Below are 26,187 nucleotides of genomic sequence, written 5' to 3' on the forward strand. Positions count from 1 at the left end.
TCTTGGTGATTCCTATCATAGTTAAGAAAAACCTGATAAGCATAATTAATAGTCTTTCCTACATGCTACAAGTTTTTTTGCAAGTGACAAAACACACTGAGATATTTCAAGTACGTTTATCATTCTAGAATCCAGTGCCACAGAACTGTGAAATACCTAGTTTGGTTTAGATAACATTAATAACTTTAATTTTGTGTTTATTTTCTTTGCAGAGAGATATAATAATATTTCATATGATTTTCAAATCTTTATTTTCACATTTAATTAGATGAATTCAGGATTCTGGATGATTAAGCCAAGTGCCGTGGACTGAGTAACTGCATGCTCAGACTAATAATTCTGAACATTAAAAGTTACAATTTAAAAAAAAGTCAAACACGGGGGGAACATTCTATATCACATGTAAAATACTTTTCAAAGAATTTTAAAACAAAATATTCCTATAAAACTATTCACAGAACAGGAAAGATCTTAAGGTCTTGAAGTTCTTATAGATGCAAGTCACCATAAAACATCTATGATTCAGTGAAACTCTATTTGAAGTATCATAAATATTAATGTACTTTGAATTCTAAAGCCATTTTTCTTTGTTCTCTTAGAAATGGTTAATAACTAGGCAATTAACATCTTCAAGCATGTGTCACTTGTACTTTTTCCACTCCCTAGGCAAGGTTCTCATAAATGGTAAAACTAGGAAAGAATGTTGTTGGTTTTATGGTTTGTGGTATGTATTTGCTTTTCAGTACATACAGTGCTATCAGCATAAACAAGAACATTAGTTTTAAAGCTCTTTTGTCAGTGTTATTGTCTGTTTACAATGTTAATTTGACAGGTAAAATATTTTTGTTTTCCTTTCTATAAGAGTTATTTTATTTGGCAGGAGCTTCATGCATATCATCATCCTGTACATCAAATTTAGAAGTATTACCGCTGCTGGAATCCTGGCAAATACCTAAAAATTTCTGCTGTACCTTTTGAACAGACTGTCAAAGAGGGTTCCATAGAATATGAGTCAAAGGAGTTGATTGTTATTAATGCAGGGGGGGAACGGGAGTGAACTTCTACAACTCTCACCCTTGCTCCCTTTGCACTAGCCATGCTGGCTCTCATGTTTTCACTCATACTCGTCAACCATCCAAGCTTGAAAGATTTTACACTAGATGACAGCTCTCCCAAGAACACTCTTCTCTCTGCTACTCACATGGCTCATAATCCTTTTTTTTTTCCTTTAAGGTTTGCTCAAATATTACTTTATCAGTGAGATCTCACCCAACTCCAGCGCCATTTCCCCATCAGTCTGTCACTCTTTTCTCATTACTTTATTTCATCTTGGCGCTTGTCACCACTTTACATTGTAGTAACATACATGTAATAATTTTCTTTCTCTCTCTGTTAAAATGTAAGCACTCTGTAAAACAGAAGCTTTGTCTGTTTTGTCCATGTCTAGGTCCCCCGTGTTTAAAATATATCTGGCACAGAGCAGATGCTCAATATACACTTGTTGAGTTAATGGACAGAATTAGTATATGTGGTAGCAATTTCCAATAATCCACTGCTGCCCGACATCCAGGTAAGTCCTGTCAATGAGACACTGGTGGGAGATTAGAAGCAGGAGGAGAAAGGGCATTTTTTTCCCCTATTCTATCAATACTATGGCTCTGGCCGCTGAGGCAGGGGTAGTTCAGCAGCGTCAGCCATAGAGCCTCACTGGCTCTGGCTCCAGGCAATGCAGAATCAGCAACCGAGTTGTGGACTCCAGCCATGGCAGAGAGGAGTCCAAGAGCTTCAGCCAACTGTGGGCCACAAGACTCTTTTAGCATTCGTAGGTGTGGGACTCCTGGCTTGCTGAAAAATGGAGTCAGTAGTTTCAAGAGCAGGAGTGGCCATAGCAGCCCTCCAAAATGGGGCTCTGGGTAATTATTTTGCCCCTCCAGTCCAAGGGGTAAGAGTAGTTTCCTGCAGTTACTGATATTTTCATATATGTACTTCCCCCTTTTACTCCTCCAGTCCTTCTAACACATTTGTAAACAATTTCTGTTTTAATTCCTTTGTTTGGATTAACTAGGGAAGGTTTTTGTTTTCCTACAAGACAAGACTGATCACACTGCTTTAAAAATAACTTTCTAAATTAGCACAGCATTGTAAATCAACTATATTTCAATTTAAAAATTATAAATAAATAAAAATAAATAAATAACTTTCTGACAAATACCTGCTCAGTTTAACAGCAAGTGTGCCCATCCTTCCCAATGCAGCAATCCCACACAATGCTAAAGAATTCCAAGAGGTATCCACTGCCCTAGTCCTTTCCATGGTCTTTTCCCATCTTTTCATTGTCTTTCAATATAATCCTCTGATATGTTAAATTAGTAATAAGTTTTGTGACACTGGCAAAATCATCCCACTCTGTAGTAAGCCACAGTGATGTCTTTAAGTCCTTGTATGTTACTTGTAAGTACAATAGATAAAAAGTACTTGCCAGGACAATTTCCAACCTTCCTCTTGGTACTATGTAGCATGCAGATTCAAGAGATGTTTGGCAGAAATGACACATTAATGCATATCAGTGAAGATGATTGAATATTCAAATACCTTATAATACCACTATTCCTATGACTTGTTGGAAATTGATCAGTAATCACTTTAACACTCTTGAAAATGATAATTATACTTGTAGACTCTAAGCCAGAAAATGAAGCCTGTATCCTCATTTTTCTCCTTGTCAATAGAAATTTTGAAACACATCCCCCTCTACTTTTATTCCCTTAAGGATCAAGACACCATTCTCATCCATTTGGCGACACGGAAAGCTTTTGCTGTTCCTTCAATGTGAGTTTAAGTTATAAATCATGTGGTTTTATTTTTATTCTATCTGTTATGACAACCAAAATTTTAATAATTCTGTCCCTTTTCAGAAGTCCAAGCATTTTCCTTGTTTATTACAAAGGTGGAAAAAGGAATGTGAATATCATCTGTAATTCAACTACTTTTTAATAAAATGATACATAGTAAAAAAAAATAAAAATCATCTTTTCCCAGAGTCCTCTCAATCCAATCCTGAATCCAGTAAGTAATTGAATTACCACAGTATAACCAACTAGATGTCACTCACCAAATATTTTTCTATGACTGTATGTATATTATGCATACATATATATGTATATATATATATACATATGTATATATATGGCCAATAATTTGGTAGGTATTTTGTTGTTGTTGTTGTTGTTGTTTTGCGGTACACGGGCCTCTCACTGTTGTGGCCTCTCCCGTTGTGGAGCACAGGCTCCGGACGCGCAGGCTCAGCGGCCATGGCTCATGGGCCTAGCCGCTCCGCGGCATGTGGGATCTTCCCGGACTGGGGCACGAACCCGTGTCCCCTGCATCGGCAGGTGGACTCTCAACCACTGCACCACCAGGGAAGCCCTGGTAGGTATTGTTTTAAGGTTAAAAATAAAGTTGTGTTATGCATGTAGTTCTGAAATAGCTGTTTTCATTTAGCTATATATAAACATCATGGCTATCCTCATAAGCCTGTACATATATATCTACCTATTTTTTCCTTTGACAGCCAGTATATGTGCTGTTTCCTCATTAGCATACTCAAATATTTAAGTCTGTTGCAAGTTCCATGAATATATTTGGGTTAACCTAAGGAGCCTATAGCAGAGAGTTTCAGTATCTTCTGGCTGATGGGAGTCTCATGAATTGATAAAAACTGTATTGTCTTACTGCAGGCCTCATTCTCCACAAGTTCCAGCCTCTCCTAACATGCTCCCTCTAGGCATTAAATGTCACAATTTATGCAAACAGAAATGACATTAGTTCTTTTCTACTTGCAGACAAATGTGTAGTTAGAATCAACACTGATCACCACTTTCTATTTAGCCAGGCAGTCAAGTTTATTGTCAATCTGTGGCCTGTTACATTAATGCATTTTTCAATCATAGACTCAGAAAGTGGAAATCCATGGATATTCCAGTTTTTCATTTTGTTCACACAACACTGTAGGTTTTGCATAATAGCTACAGGACTCTGTAATGATGCCATTAATCACTTGTTCTTTCAAATGTTTCCTTATGTCCTCCCTCTCATAATGAGTAATTCTTTCAAATCAGTCTTTGAAGGGCTGTGACTGACAGAGATGAATAGGATGCTTAATCGCACTGGCATATGCCAGAACCTATTCCTGTGGTAAAAATACTCTGTGTAAACCTTCTTATTCTGCTAAATTCTGTAGATAATAATGAATTTCTAAAACCAAACATCACTTTCCATGCTCGCAATCACAGCCATATTCTCTGTACATCAGAAGCCCCTTCTCTTTCCTTCTCTATTTCCTATATTCTTATGTTCACTGTATTCACTATCTTCTTCCTTCTTTCTCTATTTTGATTTCCTTTGCTTCTTCTTATAACTGAACACTGAAAAACATAGCCCTGAAACATATATCTTTCCACATAGTATCTGTTATAAATGAGACTCAACAGATGAACTTATACAACTGAATTTGCAATTATTTTAAATTAAGGATCCTAAAAAGAAAATTCTGATCCTTTTCCCCAAAAAAGGTATCATCAAGATTAATGGTGCTTTTTTGTAGAGAAAACATAAGTCTCCTTTCAGAATATTTTCAATAATACTCTGATGGTAGTCAATACCATTTAATTTCATTTGCAGTAATCCAAGCACCTGGGATTAAAAGGACATGTGTACAAGAATAATATTTAACTTGTTACCTGTGAGATTTTAACTTAAACAGATAGTAGCCTTTACATTTTCTTCCAAATTACATATGTAATTTCTTCCGTCTGTGGGATTATGCAAAACAGATAACACCAATTTTCAGTCAACTCACTGAATTATCTTCCCCCTCCTTAGTTCAGTGACTATGAAACATTAACCATGACTGAAAGAAGCTATATCTGTTTATTACTTTTTTCTGTGTTGAGGCATGTGAGGGATACAATTATTCCAACTACCAATAAAAATATCAGTAAATCTATAAATAGCCATAAGTATTTAATGCCCTGTTTATACTTATTGTCCCAGAGTAATTATTAATAATGCTCACTTCATTTTCAAAAGGAACCATCTCGGATAATAATTTACTTTAATTGCCATTGATTCACAGTTCAGGATAGACCAAAGCCTGACAGAGAGAAGCACCAGTAAGACCACTAAGAGTTAACAGAAAATGATTACATGTTTCCATCATTTCAGAAACACTTCAAGATCTATATAAGGGCTGTTGAAGGTCGTATCTAAATTGTGAAATAAGATTACTTCCTGAAATAGGAAAAATATGCAAATTTCCCAAATTCCTTTGTTTCCATTATTCTCTGTGTTGTATTTAACATCATTTCTTTGGATTTCACTAAAGATGGCAACCTCCAGGACAACAGGACCACTGCTTATAATGAAATACTAAAAGACAGAAGACACAGAGCAATTATTTTACCAGCATATAACTATCAAATATTTTCACTAATGCATATGTGGTTTACTCTCCTTAGCTTTCCAACTACTCCTTGATGAGTACATACTTGATGATGTACTCAGAACATCAGACGTTAACCTTGAAGAAAGAAACAGACACTGAGCAACAATATTGACTTCAAATTGAATCAGCCCACATATTTTACTGTCATATTGCTCTATTTTAAATCATGAGTATACCTTTTACAGCACTATGAAAATTAATACGCTGACATGCAGTGGGTTGAATAGTGACCCCCCAAACTTCATGTCCATCTAGAAACTGTAAAAATGACCTTATTTGAAATAGATGTAATCAAGTTAAGATAAGCTCATAATGAATTAGGGTACACCCTAAATCCAATGACTGGTGTCCTTTTCAGGAAGCCATGTGAAGACACAGATACACACAGAGAGAAGACAGCCCTTGAAGATGGAGGCAGTAATGGAGTGATACAGCTAAGGATGTAAGGATTGCTGGCAAACACCAGAAGTTTGGAAGATGCAAAGAAGGACTCTTTCCTAGAGTCCTCAGAGGGAGCTTGACACTGCCAGTGGCTTGATTTCAGACTTCTGACCTCCAGAATTATGAGAGAATAAACTACTATTGTTTTAAGCCACCAGTTTGTGAAAATTTATCACAGCAGCCCTAGGAAACTAGTACATGATATAGTATATATCATGATATGGTATATAATATTATATATAATAATTCTTGATTGGGCTGTAGTTTTAACTAGTTGGTTACTGAAATTATCTACAAATTACATTTTCTTACATGTATACATAAAGAATCACTGGTCATACAAATTATTTAAGTAATTTATGAATGGGAAAACACTGGGAATAGAAAAATCCTTTGCAACTTTGAGTGATTACTCTGACTCCCCAAATTAGATAAGTGGTGGTAAAAAGGAGGAGGAGATGAAGAAAGCAGGAAGGTATTGCTGAGGTTAAACTATCCTTCTATATTGTTTTCAATATTAATCTCTGTCTTATCCTTAGCATGGCTCCCAATAAAATATTGATATTTGTCACATTATAAATATTAAATAACTATGTAGGCAGAATTCATTACTTTAATATTAAAAACAGTTTGGACAATGATTATAAAACAATATCTAAAAGATGCCCTTTGTTTCTAGGCATTGCCCTAGTTAAGGGTTAAATTTCAATTATGTATCATTACTTTCAACAGATGTTTTCCTTCTTTAATAATATTACTTCAAATATTAGTTTCAATATATGTTTTCATTCTTTAGTAATATTTACTTCAAAACAGGTAACTGTAGCAATATTAATTTCTTAAAACCCAAGTAATATAAAACCTTATAAAATCAATAGTTTTCATTCATTTTTAGGTTTTGAAGTCTTAAGGTCTTAGAATTAAAAAAATTATGAATTGAGGGACAAGCTATTTTTGCCTTGAGAACATTCTGGCACTAAGTGGCAGCACTGGCTGGTTCACCATTGAAAACAAAAATTAGTTCATCCACACTACATTTTGCATGAGCAAAGGGAGAAATTACCAAATCATATAAATTGAGAGGCCAAAACTTGCTGTGGAGATTTATATAACATCATTCACATTGTCAATCAGCGCATTCACAAAATATTTATGAATTCTGGAACTCATTTGGAAAAATTCCAACATAAAGGAAGTCACTGAGCTACACTTTAATTTTACTTAGCACCCTCCCCCCTTTATTTTGATGTTCTAATATATGCAGCTACATTAGAATTTCTGATTATATTTGTTAACATCTGCTCAAAGACAAATGACACATTTCTGCAGAATGCATATATAGAGATGTGTATCTACGTATATACGTATGTGTGTCTGTATTTTTTATATATTTTAAATCCTAGATTTAAATCCTAGATTCATTCTCTTATTTGAAAGACTTTTTTAATTGCATTGAAATATTTGGTATACATTGCTACCTAATTATGGGGGAGATGAAGACTAAGTTAAGCATCACATTTATGAGCACAACAGGTTTTTTTTGCTAAAATAAAGTCAATCCACTTGAAGAACCTATTTTGCTTACTATGGTACATTAGTTCAAAATACTAATTGCATGGAATTCAGAGTACAAAACCTATTTAACATTTAATGCTGACCTATGCTTTTTGAAAGCTTGACTGGTTAGTATAAATTATCTAAAATTTTCAGTCCATCTATCAACCATTAAAAATCCATATGGTCTATTTTTTATTCTCATCTTAATAACAAGGTGCAGTACTAATAACCGTCTGGGGTTAATATTTCCCAGATGTGATTCAGTTCATCCACTGCTCTAAACCAGTCATTAATTCTTTGAAAGTCTATTATGTCTTGATTGGTGTTGCTTAAATAGCTTATAAGCTCTTTTATAGTCTTTTTATTTCGTAGGTAAATATCTTTTCCACCCACCTTTCAACTTCAATTTTAGTGAGAAAATTGATAATGAGAAAATGAATGGATTCTCTAAAATACAAAAATGAGAGTAAACATATACACTTTTCTACCCGTACTCTAAACCAAGCCTGAATAAGAAAAAGGTTCAATTTTCACAATCATTTAGTATTTTTGTCACATCTGATTATGCCCAAAGTTAATAACAAACTGTTCCAGCTCCAATGAGAGTTGCAAAATACAGCCTTTAACTAATATGTATGTAGAATAATTTGTTACTTGTACATCTATTTAGGTATCCAACCAACTTTTACTGAACGTCTGTCATATGGTAGTCACTAACTCAAACTGACACACCCAATCCATTCCTCCAACAGTTTAAAATCTCGTAAGAGGGCTTCCCTGGTGGCGCAGTGGTTGAGAGTCCACCTGCCAATGCAGGGGACATGGGTTCATGCCCCGGTCCGGGAAAATCCCACATGCCGTGGAGCGGCTGGGCCCGTGAGCCATGGCCCTGAGCCTGCACGTCCAGAGCCTGTGCTCCGCAACGGGAGAGGCCACAACAGTGAGAGGCCCGTGTACCGCAAAAAAAAAAAAAAAAAAAATCTAGTAAGAGACAGACATTTAAATATTGTGAGATAAACACTGTGATATGCACTGAGTTCCTGGTGTTCCCCCAAAAAGATTCTTAATTCAATCTTTGGCAGTATAAGTTTTCCCAGAAAAGACTGAAAATCGTCTTTGCCTTTACCAAAAAAAAAAAAAAAGTAAGAGAAAGCCAGAGAAGGTGGGGGTTGGTAAGAGAACTTTCCAGATAAACTCAACAGCACTGTCTTATATCCAGAGATAAGAGGAAGCAAGTTACTAACACGGAAGAAATTATCAACACAAAAGTCTCTTTAGTAAAAGGTAGAAGGTGGAGTGGCTGAAGATAAAAATGGAGAGGCAGCTATGGGTCACAGGTTAAATGATATAGGTAAGGGAAGCAGGGGTTAGGTAGGGTAGAGACAGCATCAGATCCTCACCTTAGAAGATCAGTTCTGGCAACAAGATGAAGGATGGATTGGAAAGGTTGGTGGAAGGGGCCAGAGAAGACCCAAAGCAAGTGGATAATTTAATACACAACCATGGTAATTTAGAGAAGAATGATGAGGAGCCAGATTGATGCACTGATGATAAAGAGTGATTTAAAAGAGCTTTAGGAGGTAGAATCAACAGGACTTGGTGACTTGTTATGGGGCATAAGAGTAAGTCAATCACTTAAAATACAAACAAATTCATAAAAATACTTGGCCTACTATATTTCATTTAGTTGTTAAGTATTTCACTAATAATCCTTTAGGGTTTCATGAGAGAATTTAACTTTGTATGTGCTTGCTTTGGATTGAGTATAGACTCTTTCATTTATGAATGAAATGGTTTATAAATATTTGAAATGACTATAGTTAAAATAATTAGAACTTTCTGATAAAACCAGAATCTTAGCTTAGAATATACAATTTGGGAGTTCATTTTAAAAGGACAACTGGAAACTCCTCTCAGAAGTAGGAGACAAAGTTAAAGTTTTATAAGTAATAATGCAAAAAATAGAATAAAGAAGACTATATTATGTAAATCAAGGGTAATGGCTTAAAGTAGCCCATATCTTTAAAAATAGATATGTTTACGAGAAGACACCTTCAAGACTATACATTAAAGAACAGTGGAGATACTGGAAAATGAATAGCATACATACTTATTTTTCAGCTGCCCTGAGAATATAAACTGATTACATATTCACAGATGTCAGTAAATACTTTCAATTCTGATTTCCTAATTCATTGTTATCTGCTTTTCTCTTACTTCTCTTCCTTACCACAGAATTAATTTCATCATTATCCAATACATGTTCTTTCAACCAGTGAAAAATAAGGCAGAAAGCCATTTACTTACTTACTTACTTGTAGGATTTGCTATACAAGAAGGAATATTCTGAGATACGGCAGAGAGAAGTGTCACATCTCATAGTTGCTCAGGTATTAAATATTTAAAAATTTATGGGCTCTAATAAACTATGTATATTTATTCACCTGTTTCCCTGATTGCCCACATGCAGGGGAGATCATTTACCCATGCAAGATTTGATAAAAGAAGGCCTATAATATGGGGAGGGGGAAGGGTAAGCTGTGACAAAGTGAGAGAGTGGCATGGACATATATACACTACCATACGTAAAATAGATAACTAGTGGGAAGCAGCCGCATAGCACTAGCACAGGAAGATCAGCTCGGTGCTTTGTGACCACCTAGAGGGGTGGGATAGGGAGGGTGGGAGGGAGGGAGATGCAAGAGGGAAGAGATATGGGAACATATGTATAGGTATAACTGATTCACTTTGTTATATAGCAGAAACTAACACACCATTGTAAAGCAATTATACTCCAATAAAGATGTTAAAAAAAAAAAAAAAAGAAGGCCTATAGCTCTGGATGATTCATGTTCCTGTATTATCCTCAAGGAATTCTAACTTCCATGGCTTTTCACGTTTTCTGGTCGAACTCAATATAGTGCCGTCTCCTATTTTTCCTCCTGTCGTCATTGTAGTCATCATCATCATCGTCATCATCAAGTTTACAATCTACCTTTACAATTTGGTAGCTCATGCAAATGGAATTTATTTTAAAAATATTAAAGATCTGCACCTGGAGATTTAGCAGTAACCTGGTCAGCTCTGGAAGTACGGACTACCCCACTCTACATTTTCTCATGTTTTTATCTCTGCATGTGCTATGTTCTCCATTCTCTTACTACTGACTGGTTGCCCTTCAACTACTGTTTTGTCTTGTTTTGTTTTCTGTTCTCTTAGAACTTTTACTTGCACATGATTCTGGTTAATCAGAGCCCCTCTGCTCTACTCCTTTTCCATGCATGAATCTTTTGGTGAATCTTTATGGCAGAAGTTTCTGATTGCCATTTCCATTCAGCTCTGAACTTAGAAATCCTAAATTCCTAGAAAGGAATGTGATTGCTTTAGCAATTTATGGAAATCATATGTGAGAGAGAGACAGGTAGCTGATTAGCCAATTAATTGGATGTCTTTCAGCCAGGTGTCTACCTTTGTCTCATTAAGTTATGGTTGAAGGAATAGGGCATCTGGGCACTAACCATAGTGGAAATCCCTCAACAAGCCTCGTGGTCAATTTACTTAGAAGATGGTGTGCGAAGGACAAGCTCTAACATTTCTCTAATTGTGTTCTCTAATTTCTATAACATTTCTAATATACTTATGTCGACAAGGATGTTTTGGGTTTTGTGTTGGACTACTCTATATTTTACCCTTTAGCTTACAGTCAATAACAGACATGTATAAAGAATCATTTATTAAAAATGAGACACGAAAGAACAGATTCAGAAGAAATACACTAGAGGAATATTTCTTTAGTTCTTTTCTAAGAGAAAAAATATGTAAACAATCTAAACATGCACCAAATATTGTTATGCCACTAACTAAACAACTGTACTTAATAACTAACCATTCTTAGCTTTGGGATATCCTTTGGTCTTCAAAGATGAATTAATCTTTTATTAGCACTTCTCAGTAACCACATATCTTTTGACACAAAATCTGGATCATTGTAATAACACTGTAACTAGATTAAGATTGCACTTGAGCGAATGTATAGATTATTTTACACTCTCCATAGCACCAATCACAATGTTGAAAATCAATCCATGTTACGCTGAGTCACTAACAATCCTGGTTTTGGGATTGAGATGACACTGGCTTTAGTACCAGCTAAATGTCACCACACACTTGGGCAGGTGATGTAACTTTTCTCAGGTTCAGCTTTTTCATTTGTAAAATGATGCTAATAATACTTCACATAGGCATTATTAGGATTAAATGAAAAATATATAAAATGCTTAAGCACATTTTTTATTGCAGACCCATGACATTAACAATTTGAATGTTTGGGGTTAGAAACTTACATTAAGTCTCCTGTGAAGCCAAGATATATGGAACTAAATTTCTATAAGCTCCTGGGAGTGTCATGGTCTACTACTCAAACTGCACACCATGGGCAACTCTGATGTCTCCCTTTATTGAAAGAACAGCAGCAGTAATGTCATGTAATCAAAGGCATAAAAGCTTGATTCATTTTTTAGATTAAATGGACTTGAAAATAAAGCCAACTGCTACCAGTAGTGATTGAGGTGATGAGAAAGTGAAAAATTCAGACAGTTCATCGAATAAAAACAGAAGGTAGAGAAAATTAAGTACAATCATAATTTGTGAAAATCTTTAAGCAAATGTTTCAGCCACTTATATACTATACAATGTTGATAACAGTTGTAAATGTAAAAGAACCACTTTGAAATATGCCAGAGCACTCGGTTCTTCTTAACAAGGCCTGCCCTAAGGAAAAAGTACTTTACCAGAGCCCTACCTGCCTGCTGGGGTTTTGACAGAGCCTAACCTACTTGAGGAAAGGAAAATACCCAGCTCTATCCAGCTGTAGGCTTCCATGTAGGAGGAGGGAGATACCTAACTTCAACTCCCTCTAGCCATCCTGTCCATCCACCTAAGGGGGGAAAAGGAAATTGAGAAGCCCTGGTAAAGTTCACAGTCCAGGGGTACAGGCTCACCAAAAGCCTTAGACTTAATTATAGGACTATAAAACACTTTTTCTCCCCCCACAGCTTACCACTGTATTACTAAAGGCCTATTTACCTCAGTTCCTTTTACCCACACATCATGTCTACCTTCCAATTAAAAATTACAAGATGCAAAAAACACTGTTTAAAGAGAAGAAGCATCAGAACCAGAGTCAGATATGTCAGGAATGTTGGAATTATCAGACCAGGGATTTTTTTAATTTGCTAAAGGCTTCAATGGATAACTTGGACAACATGTAAGAACACGTATGCAAAGAGATGGAAATCCTAAGAACGAATCAAAAAGTAATGCTAGAGATCAAGAACAATGTGAAATGGAAAATGAAGAATGCCTCTGATGGGCTCATTAACAGGCTGGACATAACTAAGGCAAGGATCTCTGAGTTTGGGGATAGGACAATAGAAACTTTCAAAACTGAAAAGCAATTTCTTTCAAATGTGAAACAATATGATTGAAATTAATATGACGGATATTTAGAAAATTACCACATATGTTGTGAAGTTTCTCAGAAGGAAAACTATCTAGGTATCAGTTTTGAAAACAATAACTGACACATCTATTTTTAATAGAAATTATAACTAAACCTTATAAATATTTTCAGAATTCAAACACATACATGTATTTTTGGATAATTTCAATGTACTACAAAATGAATAAAAATGCAGCACTAAAATAAGCTACTATGATAAATTGGTTCTTATTATACGAAATACAGAAATTAACTATCAGTATTAGTAGGTATTCCATTCTCTATCATAAACACATTCTACCTTTGATTTTTCAACTTTGGAACAATGATATTAGGAAATAATGGGCTCTGACATATGGAATAAAGTAGCTTTCTACACAGTTTAATTGCAATATAAGCCTCTTATTATAAAAATCATTCATTTTTTCATTATAAGAATCATTAATGACTGAATTGTTAGGTTCACTCATAACTTTTATTTAGGCATAAATAACTTGTATCCCTTTTTTCTATCTCAGGGTAAATTTCATAACACTAATTCACTATATTTAACAGGTAAGATCATATACCCTGTATGATCTTGCATTATTCAAACCCTAATGATCATCTAAGTCACAACATGCACGAAATACATATAATATACATTTGAAACCAATATTTGGCATCTCAGAAACACAAAGTTTTCCAATCTCTGTCATAATCAATATAAAATGCAACTTAATATCCAATAGCACTTTTTCTTCCTACTAACGTTCATTTTTCTCTTAAATTTTTGTTAAAGCATACTTCACTGCTGAAAGGGAAGTTAGATTTTGAATACTGAAGTGCATATATCTGTGTCTGCTACAACTTTGCAACCTAGATCTGATCTACTGTACAGTAGCAACCAACAGAGGAGAGTGGGGAAAAAAATCTGGAACAAGCAAATCTTTCATTTTCTTCCTAAAAATATTACTATAAAAGAAAATGATGAAGAAAATATTTCAGTTGAGTTGATAGGGTGCTTAAAAATCAAGTTTTTTCATCAACATTAAGTATGTATAATTTTAGGAATAAATTAAATAATATTTTATGGACTTATTATGATTATGAAATACTATGCTTTAACTAACAGGTTTTATTCAGGTATAAGTACCTTTAAAAATCAGCATGTGACTACCCAAATAAGTCACTTATCTTTTCAATTACAGTATTAAATAAAAAAGCCATATGGCTATTAAATTTTAAGAAGTATCAAATATAACTACTAAAGCTCAAAGGAAACAATATAAGTTTTTAATCATGGAATCCAATTTTTATATTATGAAAAGTCTTTTATTTTTCTGGTTAACAGCAATTACTTTTTATTAGTCAGAGTTAATACTGAGCCAAGATGCCCCAATATGACAACCCCCATGGTTGTGTGGCACTGAATAGGGACTGATATGTAATGGGTATTAAGGATTTTGAATGTCACATTTAACTTACAGGCCCTCTTACTGTATTCTCTTTCATGTACAATGTTATATATTGGCTAAAAATAAATTGAATAAATAAAAATATCAAAGAAAAGGAGTAAACATGAGAGTTAATGTGTCAAGAAAATTTATATAATTTTTTTCACACATTTTCAGATTATGAGAACAAACTCAGGAGATATATATTTTTTAATTGTTTCTTTTGTACAAAGTTATTGCCTGAGCCATGTCTTTCATGTTTCTTTTTTCTCATTAGCATTAAAATAGCATCAATTCTTAAAGATTAGCTGCTTCCTTCCCAGGAGATTTTCAAAACTGAAATACGTCCTTCAGTTTTGCACAGAGTAAGATTTAGTATTAACCAGTTATTAGTTACTAATAGCAAATAGAAAATCCAGGGCATATGACTAAACTTAATGTTTGTGAAAACACTTTTACAGTATTCACATAACTTCTATAGTGCTATGCAAAAATTTTTATTGACGCAGCATTCTTTCATTGATTATCATGGCACTCTGTTAGCTACTCCACGAGATCATCATAATTTTATTACCTTAGTGTAGTACATAGACAGATAAAGGATAGAAGGGACACTTACAGGATAAAGTTCTTAACAGTTTCGAATTATGTAGATATAAAATTCTTGACATTAGACAGTGAGAGCACAGTGTTAAGAAGTATAACCACTGGTTCCCAAATTCACTGAAGTATTCATTCTTTTCTAAAACCAAGCTCCATACTCTATACAAATATAATTATTCAACTTCACTCTGTTCTCAACATATCAATAAGAACACCTATATTTTGAACATCCTTTGCTAACAATTTTCCAAGTTGTCTTTCATTTCCAAGGATTTATGTTATTGTCTTAAACAAAAGAAAGCTTCAATAATTTTTGATTGTTTAAGCAAATCCAGAAAGTACTTCTACTTACAGGGGCTGAGATACACACTATGTAAATCAATTAAGACACTGAAATTCTAAGTCTCCTACAGTATGGCTTAGCCTATAATTGTAGCCTTATTTCCCACCACATCCCTTCTCTTCAGCCACACAAATTATTCTCAACGTCCCTAAAACTTAATGCATACATTTAAGAATTCGGTGCCTGTCTTCAAGCTATTCTCTCTTCCTAAAAGGTGCCTTCTACCCTCTCTTCCAGACCATATGTGATTCCTTAGATTATAAGAAAGAGCTGATGGGTCACATCCTACTACCAATCTTCCTCAAGCAGAATTCATCCTTCCCTTTATTATTCTTTCACAAAACATTACTCGAAACTACCTGAAGATACTCTCTTTGGCATTATGATTGTGTAGACGTATTTCCAAACTGCAAAACAGTACATGGAACAAGAGAAATGTGTTACATTGAATTCTGGACATGACTTTTAAAAAAAGAAAGTGTATTTTTGATGTTGGCAAAAATGATTTGAAAAGCAAGAAAATAAATATATTTTCTTTTAATTTTTGCAAGCCTAAAAAGTCATTTGCTCAAAACTATTCATCTATTTTCCATATTTGCTAACCAGAGGTGCTTATGTTATATTCAAATAACCAGTAATGGTTTTGTTTACAGGCACATCATGAATGCCTACTCTTGTAATTACATCAGCATGTTACAAAGGGTGGAATAGGTATTTTTAGTAAAAAAAAAAAAAATCAACAAAAATTAAAACCACTATGAATTAATTTACTAAAGCATATAGTTTATATGATTCATAATATAAATCATACATTATATGATTTCAAAAATATCTCTTAGTTCAATTCTTTATGGAAAGAAAATTTTATCGATTTGAAAGTTACTCCTAGGAAATACTTTATTCAGAGAAGCACCAAATATACTTTATATCATAAGATTGTCAAATACATCATCTATTGTCTTTTCTACCCATGACATGTTTGTAAAAACAACTGAAGTAGTGTCTCTGAGAAAACGCAACTTTAGTTAAAATGGCCATTCAAATCAGCATGGCTCAAAAAACCTGAGAACCTTAAAAAATTACACAATTTCAAATAGATTTAATTATAATTTTAATACACAGGTATAAATGGTAGTTTAAATGTTATACACTGGTTTACAGTTCCTATAGATTTTAAATTATTTAATCAATTATGATGTCTAGATGATTTTCATTCTTGCCATTTTTAGAAGATTGTTTTCAAAGTTTTTCTATCCTTACTAATTATTTCCTCACTTGTTTTAAACTACAAATAGCACTAAGTAAAGCTCTATTCCTGTCTGCAATCTATCCTCTTCATTAAAAGAGAAATTTAAGTTGTATGTTTTCTTTAAAATTTACTTATGTCATCTATCCATTTTATTGTTTCCCTTGGTTCACCTCTGTTTTATCTAATTCATGAAGCTTTATCCATATCTATTATAAAATATGTCCATGTGCTCCTATTTTCAAGTATGCCTACTGCTGACACTTGCCATATATGCATTATTATTTGGGGGGATAATCTAAAAGTCAAATAGCCTATTCCAAGGTAATTGAGTATTTAATTTACTTTTGAATGTCTGAATCCATGTGTTATTGTTCCCTCTGTAGTCTATACGTATTGCTCATTGCCCTTTATCTTTACATGGTAGAATCTTCAAAGAAATAAAAAGCACCTACTGTGAAATACATGTGAAGATTAAAATATGTTTGGCTTAGAAATTTTGCTGCATTATTTCCTCACTCGGTGACCATGAAGAAGTTATTTAATATACCTGAAGCTCAATTTTCACATCTTTCAATAAGGAAAATTTATACTTGATTTCTAGGACTCATGTGAGTAAAGTGCTTTGAACAAAGCCTAGCATATGGTAAATGCTCAATGAATTTTTAACCATCTTTTCCTTTTCTACCTTATTCTATCATATTTATTTTCTACTGTAGTCTCCTTCCCTGCTTCTTTCTCTTTCCTCTTGTTCATTCTTGGCTGGTGCCCAAAATGTATATCTCAGTTTAGTAGTATGTTTATCAAGGGGATAAAAAATCTGAATCAATTATGCAAACAGCACACATAATTAATTGCCTTTTCATAAAGTTTCCAATGTTCCTCTCTGTTAGTGTACCATAATACGTATACAGGTATCAGAGTCAGAAATAATTTAGTTTGAATTGGAATCATCACTCACTATTTGGCCTATAACTTCTTGGTAAATTTTGTTCCTTACCGTCTTTAAAACTGGGTTTCTCCAACAGGGAAAGAAAACTAAGACATACCTCATAGGGCCGTTGTGAAAAAAAGGATAAAATTCTTAGTGCAGTGTCCGGAAAATAGAAAACTATGAGGTAAGCATCACTTTTCAAACCATTCTGCCCTCTCTCTATAATAAATCAGAAGTAGAAAAATTCCCCATTTCATAACACCTATGACAAAATCATTACAAGAACAATAGCAGTAAGTTTATTTGTAACTCAGTAAGTCCCTGTGTCTCCTGGTTACCAGTTTGCTTTAAGAAATGCAGGCTGATCAAGCCAAACACAATCACTAGAGCAGAGCACAACTCCTTCTGTTCCTCACATGATTCTTTGGCTATGACAACATGAGGTCAGTGATAGTATGACTGCTAATATTTTTGTCATTCTTTTTCCAGAAAATGAAAAAGTGGGGCTTATAAACTACTTAATATTTGTAAGTTCTTATAAGTTACTTCATATACTGAGAAAACGAGATATGTATATATCTTGAAAGGGTATTCCAAAAAAGAAGTTTCATTCACTTCTTGAAAGTAATTGTGATAAACTAACACACTTAACACACTCAACGAATACTGATGTTTATTCATTTTAATGACAATAAGATAATGAAGGTAAAAGCATAATCTTAGTTTAAAAGATATATTCTCAGAAATGTTTTGACGAGTGCTATGTAAGAATAAAATTTAAATTTCAGAAAAAATAAAGCCATAGTCTATAAACAAACAAATAGAAATAAATAAATAACCTGTTAAAGACAGAAAGATTAAACTCTTCATAGGAATTTTTAGTTGAAAATACACATTTAATGAATAACTGTTGAATAATTGCTGATATAAAAGTCAAATTGAAACAGCATTGCTGGAATGATTCTAAAAATATAAAACAATTTTGGGTCAACCAACTTTTTTCAGATTTAAATTTGTAGATGTAACAGAAAAAGCAATGTAAAAAAGTATCAAGGAAGAATGTGATGAATGAGAAAAATACAATTTCTAAAAAAAGGAAGAAAAGCTAACCAAAGTATATCTGAAAACAGCTGACTACGTCCATTATTGAAGATTTGCTTAAATAGACAAAATCTAGGTAAAAAGCAGCACAAACCACCCTTCTTATTTTAGCTTGAAATGAAAAAAATAGTAGGAATAAACTGACTGTGAAAATGATGCAAAATATATCAAAACATATAAAAAGTCAAGTACAACCATAGCTAAAATGATGTCAGTACCTGGAAAAGTGTACTTAGTAAATAAATTATACATTCTTATAAGCCTTTCAAAAGCAACTACACTCAGCTAACAAAAGCCTGATCATAATGTATCTTTTTGCCAAGTTCAAAAGACACATACTGCTTTAGCAGACTCATATTTTCTAATGAATACCAAATTGTTAGTATCTGGAAAATACACTTATGCTATGATAATCTAAAGTTTGTTTATGCACAAATACTCAGTGAGGTTACCAAATTTAACAAGCATATACACAGAAAAAAAAAGTGTCTTGAACATAAAATTTTATTTCTAAAGAAAATATTTATATGATAGCTATTCTAATACTACTATGTATAAACACTATATTAAAGAATAATTACTAATTTAGAAGAAAGCAAAGAATTTTATATATCATTCCCATTGGTTAGCAGTTCTAATTGCATTTTAATCTTTCCTATGTAATCTAATTTATACACTAAAATTCATACTTAATACAGCCAAAACCACAGTTTTTCTTTCTTTAACTATTATAACAGACCCTAAAAACCTAACAAGAAAAACAATTTTAAAAGATATTTAAACTTACCCCATTTAATGGATATGTTTTCCATCCTAGCTCTCCCAGCACAGTTGTTGTATCAAGCAACACAACTGGAATTAAACAAAACAAAAAAACTTGCATGAACTTCTCAATTGACATAAGAATGAACCAGTTATTTAAATCATTAATGTCAACGACCTTTAGTATTATTCAACGTATTAGCTTTAATAAGTTGAATTACTTTAAAATTATTTGTAGGTACTAAATCTTAATATATAATACTTAATAATATTGAGTAAATATAAAATATATAAGGTGGTTATAAATTAATTTTAAAATAGCGTGGTGTTTAACAATGCTAAATGAAATAGATGACTGAGTAACAGTACTAACAAAGTCATTTTTAACAGCTGACTTTTAAAATTGATGAATGTTGGAGAGGTTAATCAAGAGGATATGACCACCAGATGACTCAAGCTGGACCTGAGCAATAGGTGGGAGGTTCCTTAGCTCCTCCCCTGTGCTTAGAACTATGCTCTGCCTATCATTCCCACAGTGATAGCTGTTCCGAGGACAGAGCCCTGAGAGAATAAGGTGCTACTGAAACCATCTGGATGGTATACGTGACTGAACCCAGTTGAAGTCTCTAAGCCTCTGGTGGTCAAGTGTAGAGATCTACTCATCTGACAGGCGCCCAAGATAAGCCTTGTGCATAAGCTCCCTTGCTTATTAAAACTGCCACCTACCAATCTGGAGTGATCTACCTGTTTCTCTGTTCTCTTTCCTCGCCCTGCATGAGTACAGGGTCACTTTGCAAACCAACAATGAAATATCACCTTTGCTTTTCCCCCCATTTTCATATATAGTCTTTTTTATACCACATTAAAGAAAGAAAAACTTTTAAAGCAGGCCTGCCTGTATATTTTCTTTGTGTGTTATTAAATGCCCTTATATGCTTGGCAAAGTATGAAAACAACTCATTTTGAAGAAATCTATATTTTTTAAGTGTAGATTACATTATTATTGTATGTGTTAGTATACTTACTGCTAAAGAAGACAAAAGCAAAAATAAAAACCGTGCACCTTTTTCCCTGACCAAATGTAACTCATAATCTGGTTGAGAAGACATGCAAACAAATAATCAGGACATACTCTGTTAAATTCTAAAACTGAACACTATATAATAGCTTAGGAATTAAGTTAGGCTAAGGCTGGTAGGGCAGGTCTGGGACAATTTCATAAAGGAAATGCAATTTGGGCTGGGCTAGGATGAGGGGGTCTTTAATCAGATGTGATGAAAAACAAATTTATTTTAGAATACCTTCTGTAAAGTAACTGAGCTATGACTAAATCAGTTCTCAGTTACTGGAATGGGGAGTAGGAGTAGAGATTATTTGGGGGGATAGGAGGATAGAAGGAGGCCAGAAAGATAGATGGAGATCAACAGGAGAGGATTTTTGAAGTGTTTCCAGCAGGTTAATGTGTAGGGCCCATGTTTCAGCAGATTTTAATTTTAACTATTACCTTCAAGTCCCCCAGATGCCGATCATGGACTGAACTCTGAGAAACAATCCTTTGGTATTTCATCATGAGTTTTAGTTCTTCATCTAGTTAAAAAAGTAGAGGGGTTTTTGTAGTTTTTTAAAAATGTCACTGGAAGTCTGTTACTTGGCATCTGCTGTTTAGTGTCTATAGCAAGGACTCGGTGGGTTTTCTTATTTGACTGTGATACATTTTATTGATTTTTAGTATGAAACCATGCTTAAATTTCTGGGATAAATTCTACATACTCATTGCAGAATATTCTTCCAGTATATTCACTAAGCATACATTTGTAAAACTGAGCCATAATTCTTTGATTTTTATTGTGCAAAATTCTCAAAAATAATTTAAAATGTGGAGAAAACAGTACAATGAACCCTCACTGTACTAATCACTCTGCCTCAATAATTACAAACTTATAGCCAATCTTATTTCATCTATACATGTTTACCTACTCTCACTGCAAGATTTCTTTGAAGCAAATTCCAGTAATCATATGATTTCATCTGTAAAAATTTCAGTATGTATATCCAAGATAAAGACTCCTCTTAATACAACTACAATAACAATTCACTACTATAAATAGTATGTATTGCTTAATGTCATCAAATATCCAGTCATTGTTTAATGTTCCTATAGTCTCAACTTATTTTAACAGAAAGTCAAGATCCAAATAGGTTCTATACATTATGGTGAGATCTTGTTTTTTTTTTAATCGATGGGTTCCCCACTTTCTTTTTTTAAAGTTAGGTTTATTGAGGTATGATTTACTTACAATAAAATTCACCTTTTTTAAATGTACATTTCTACGGATTGTGACAAACTCCTACTTCCATGTAACCCCCACTACAATCAAGCTATAGAATATTTCCATCACCACCAGAATTTCCCTTGTGATCCTTTATGATGAATCCTTTCCCCACCGCAGCCCCGAGCAACCATTAATCTGATTTCTGTCCCTATGGCTTTGCCTTTCCCATAATGTCAAATGAATGAAATTATACAGTATGAAACTTTTTGAGCCTGGTTTCTTTCACTCAGCATAATGCATTTGAGATTCATCTATGTTGCTATGTGTATCTATACATACAACTGAACACTCAGTTGCTTTTTATTGCTGAAAAGTATTCTATTGCATGGAATTCCCTAGCTGATGAACTTTCATATACAGATTTTTATGTGAACCTATGCTTTCATTTCTCCATGGTAAATAGTGATTGCTGGGTTATATAAAGAATGCTAATTCTTCAAGACTGTAAAACTGTTGCTTTACTTTCCCATTAGCAGAATGTCTGGTTTTCCAATTGTTCCACATTCTCACCAGAACTTGGTATTGTCCATTTTTTAAGGCATTCTAACAGGTGTGCAATAGTATCTCACTGTTGTTTTAAATAGCCAGTTATCTTTTCACTACATGAAATCAAATTTATTAGCAAAAATTTTGACCCATAAAAGTGGTCTTATCCCACATTCCAGATTTTCCTTTGCGTGAGGTATCATTGAATATGTTCCCCCATTCCCTGCATTTCCTTTAAACTGGTAGATATATTTAGTGGCTTGACCAGATCTAGGTTCCACTTATTTTTATTTTTTGTAAGATCACTTCATTGGTGGTGCTTTATAGTCCTTATATCAAATCAGGGAATATATCAATGTTTACTAGGGTCATGTAAAAAGGACACAGGAACCAACTGGCATAGGCTTCCACTGGCCAAAAATTTATAATTTGATCATACACAAGGTTAATGACTATAAGGGATTGAAACACTTCAAACATGCTTAAATCCATGCATTCAAAATGATAAAATATACCTACTAATAACTTTTGCAGTTCGCTAGGAAATCATTATTTTTAAAAACTGGTAAATAATCTGAAAAGAATAAAACATTTATTTTGCTTTTTCTATATGAAATACTTCTGAATAAGGAAATAGTTAATGAAGGAACATTTCTCTTTTTTTACTTTATTTATTTATATTTATTTTATTTTTGGCTGCGTTGGGTCTTCACTGCCGCGCATGGGCTTTCTCTAGTTGCGGTGAGAGGGGGCTACTCTTCATTGCGGTGCGCGGGCTTCTCATTGCAGTGGCTTCTCTTGTTGCAGAGCATGGGCTCTAGGCACGCAGGCTTCAGTAGTTTTGGCTCACGGGCTCTAGAGCGCAGGCTCAGTAGTTGTGGCACACGGGCTTAGTTGCTCCACAGCATGTGGGATCTTCCCGGACCAGGGCTCGAACCTGTGTGCCCTGCATTGGCAGGCGGATTCTTAACCACCGCACCACCAGGGTGCAGTGCATTTCTCTTACTGAAATATTTCAGTTAATAAATGAAGAAGGAATGATCAAATTAGGCTACACCATTTTCTACTCTTAATGTATTAATATATTTAGCTAATAACTTATGGTGCTAATATCACATAAAGAGATGAAAGGACACATAAAGGGCTAGAGCTTTTAAAAAGGCTTTCTTTATAGCCTCATTTACTCCATATTAACATACAATTCTAACAAGCCTAGAAGTAAAAGAAAGTACAAATACATATATATCTATATATGTATACATACACACATACATATACACATACACACACAAACACACACATGCAAATTCACAAAATGATATTTGATGGTGTGTGGGTTCACTCAGTGTAAAAAAATAATCTCACATATTAGAGGAAAAAAGCTGAAGATATTATAATAAATATTCAAAACTCTAAGCTTATCTTATTATTAAATAAATGTTATTTTATTTTTGGTATATACTATTGAAAAGAATTCAGAAGTATGTAATACCAGTATCCACTTTGGGGCACTCAAAAGTTTAATGTTACTCCTTTAGCACTTTATATTTTTGGAATACATCATTATTTTGCTAGCAGGCTGTTAAAGTAATGATAGCAATTCAGTCACTGTAGGAAGGATGGTCTACATATTTCCCTCTTGAAGGAATCTCCACATTGTCCTATAAGTTGTTTCTTTTTTTAAATGCTCAATTTACAGATGAGAAAACTGAGGCTCAGAGAGGTTACATAATTCTCCTTAGATCACAAAGTGATTACAACCAAAAGATTGATGCTAGGATATCCCTTAAAAAATATTTAAAACCTTTAAACTTTTTTTAAAGTGTTTTCTTCCTTCCTTTTAAGTTTGAATATAAAACCTTATCATTTTTTTTTTTTTTTGGTAGATGCAGAGAAAAATCATTATTTATTTTGCTGATTCCAAATCCAGATAAGTTTATATCCTGGTTTTCTCATCAATGCGTTCTACAGAAACTTTACTGGTACCACCTACAAATCATGCCATTTAAATCAAGTGGTTTACTGGAGTAGAGTGGTCAAAAATCCCTAATATTGAAGTCTACCAATGGAGATTTCTTTTTCATAGATTGGTAAATTAATTCATTCATTGATATAATTATTTTTTCTAAAATATAATTGGGCTACTTGGTTCTTAACATTTATAATTTGTAAACTGAAATATATTCATTTCAAAACAAACAAAAAAGAAAATATGTATATACCTACAACAGTATAGATCCTTAGGAAGTATTTTTTTTTATTTATTAGTAGCTTCAAGAAACAAGATTTGCATAATTGCTTTACTTTCCTCATTAAACTGCAATCATACCTTTTAAAAATTCTTAACAGCAAAATTTCAAATTTGCATTCCTGACAAGTGAAGGATGCATTGATATCAAAATAAAACTGAGGATTTATTTTTATTTTTAACACCATTATATGTGATACATGTTTAAATTTTATCACTTGCTTCACAGGCAAAGCCCCCACAAATTCAGGTTTTTCAGGCACACTAACAGCATTGGACCCGGCAAGGTGAGAGCTCCTCCTACTGGCTTTAAACAAGCGTTTTCTAGTCCCTACTTGAGTGCAAAAGTACTGTAAACTTAGGAAGGAAAAGAATACTCTGTCCATATTAACTTCAGTAAAAGTCAATACTTTTTTATTTTTAATTTAATGGCAAGATTTTAAATATAGAAAGATTAACACCAATGACTTATTTAGGGAGTACACATGAAAATATAATTATTTATTGATATCATAATAAATGAGAAATTGGGTAAACCAAAAAATAAATAGAAGTAGTAGATTGGTGGTATCAAAATAAAGTTTTTAAAATGTTTACTTCGTTTAATAAGCAACATAATGCACAGAATAGGCTAAACTATGTACAATTTTCCTATTAACTTTTAGAAATAAATCTCTAGCATATTATATTTTTCTCTGAAAATTTCTCTTAATTTATTAGTGCTCCCTTTACTCATTCTTTTGGAAGTTATAGGAAAATTTTATTGTGGCTAAAAGAAGATAACTGATAAAGACAAGGTTGATAGCACTGGATTAAATGTGAGAGTAATGAGTACCTAAGATTAAAAAGCTCAATGTTAGTTTTTTTCCTTTGAATAATTTATCAGGTCTTGAATTTAAATTTCAGTAAATTTAAGATATATTAATTTAAATACAATTAGCATATAGTTTTATAGTATATAATTGAAGATCATCTTTATTCTAACTGCACAATAAAAAAAGGATGAGATTTTATTTATATATCATTCTGAAAAATGTAACAAGGAAGAGATCAATCAACCCACTAAGAAGGTAGTTATTCTTTTAGGATAATTTTGCTGTAAAGATTCAAGTTAATGGTATATGAACTGAGTTCAAAGATTTATCAATATTTTTAAAAGTTCAGATAGCAGTAAACGCAGGTTTAGAATTTTCTCCAATAGACTTCATACAAAGAAAGGCAAGGCATTTCTTCTTAGAATCATTCCATTAGGCGCCTTTATTTTACAAATAAGACCCAGAAAGATAAAATTACTAAGTCACTTAGTCACAAGGTTTTTAATAGTTAGTTCCATGTTCCACTGACTGTAACAAACCTCCAGTAGCTCCAAAAAAAACAAGTAAAATAAAGGGAATACTTCTGACATCCTGACCAGACATAATATAATCAGAGAATATTTCAAATTATAGACACAGATATATAAACAAACATGTATCTATCTATATCTATCTGTCTATCTACATACAGCAGTAGTCTATTTCAACGTTATCCTGTTTAGATCCTACTTTAAACTGGGATTCAGGTTACCACATTAAGTAATATTTTGACATAACTGCATGTGTTTGATTGACAAAAGTCAGTTTTAACTTTCAGATACTATGGTTCTCTACCCTCATATAGAGCCAGAATCAATATTTAATTCCTAAAAATAAATA

The 26,187-nt window shown here is 33.4% G+C and overlaps 1 protein-coding gene across 4 annotated transcripts in view; it reads right to left on the bottom strand.

Moving 5' to 3' along the window:
- Positions 1 to 26,187, bottom strand: part of EPHA6 (EPH receptor A6) — an 877,027-nt gene that overhangs the window by 808,400 nt on the left and 42,440 nt on the right. For all 4 annotated transcript variants that reach the window (XM_067739161.1, XM_067739159.1, XM_067739160.1 and 1 more), the window contains exon 2: positions 19,452 to 19,516. In XM_067739161.1, coding sequence (XP_067595262.1) covers positions 19,452 to 19,516 — 65 coding nt within the window. The remainder of the gene's footprint in view (positions 1 to 19,451; positions 19,517 to 26,187) is intronic.

The sequence above is a fragment of the Pseudorca crassidens genome, chromosome 5 (assembly GCF_039906515.1).
Source record: "Pseudorca crassidens isolate mPseCra1 chromosome 5, mPseCra1.hap1, whole genome shotgun sequence".
Lineage (NCBI taxonomy): Eukaryota > Metazoa > Chordata > Mammalia > Artiodactyla > Delphinidae > Pseudorca > Pseudorca crassidens.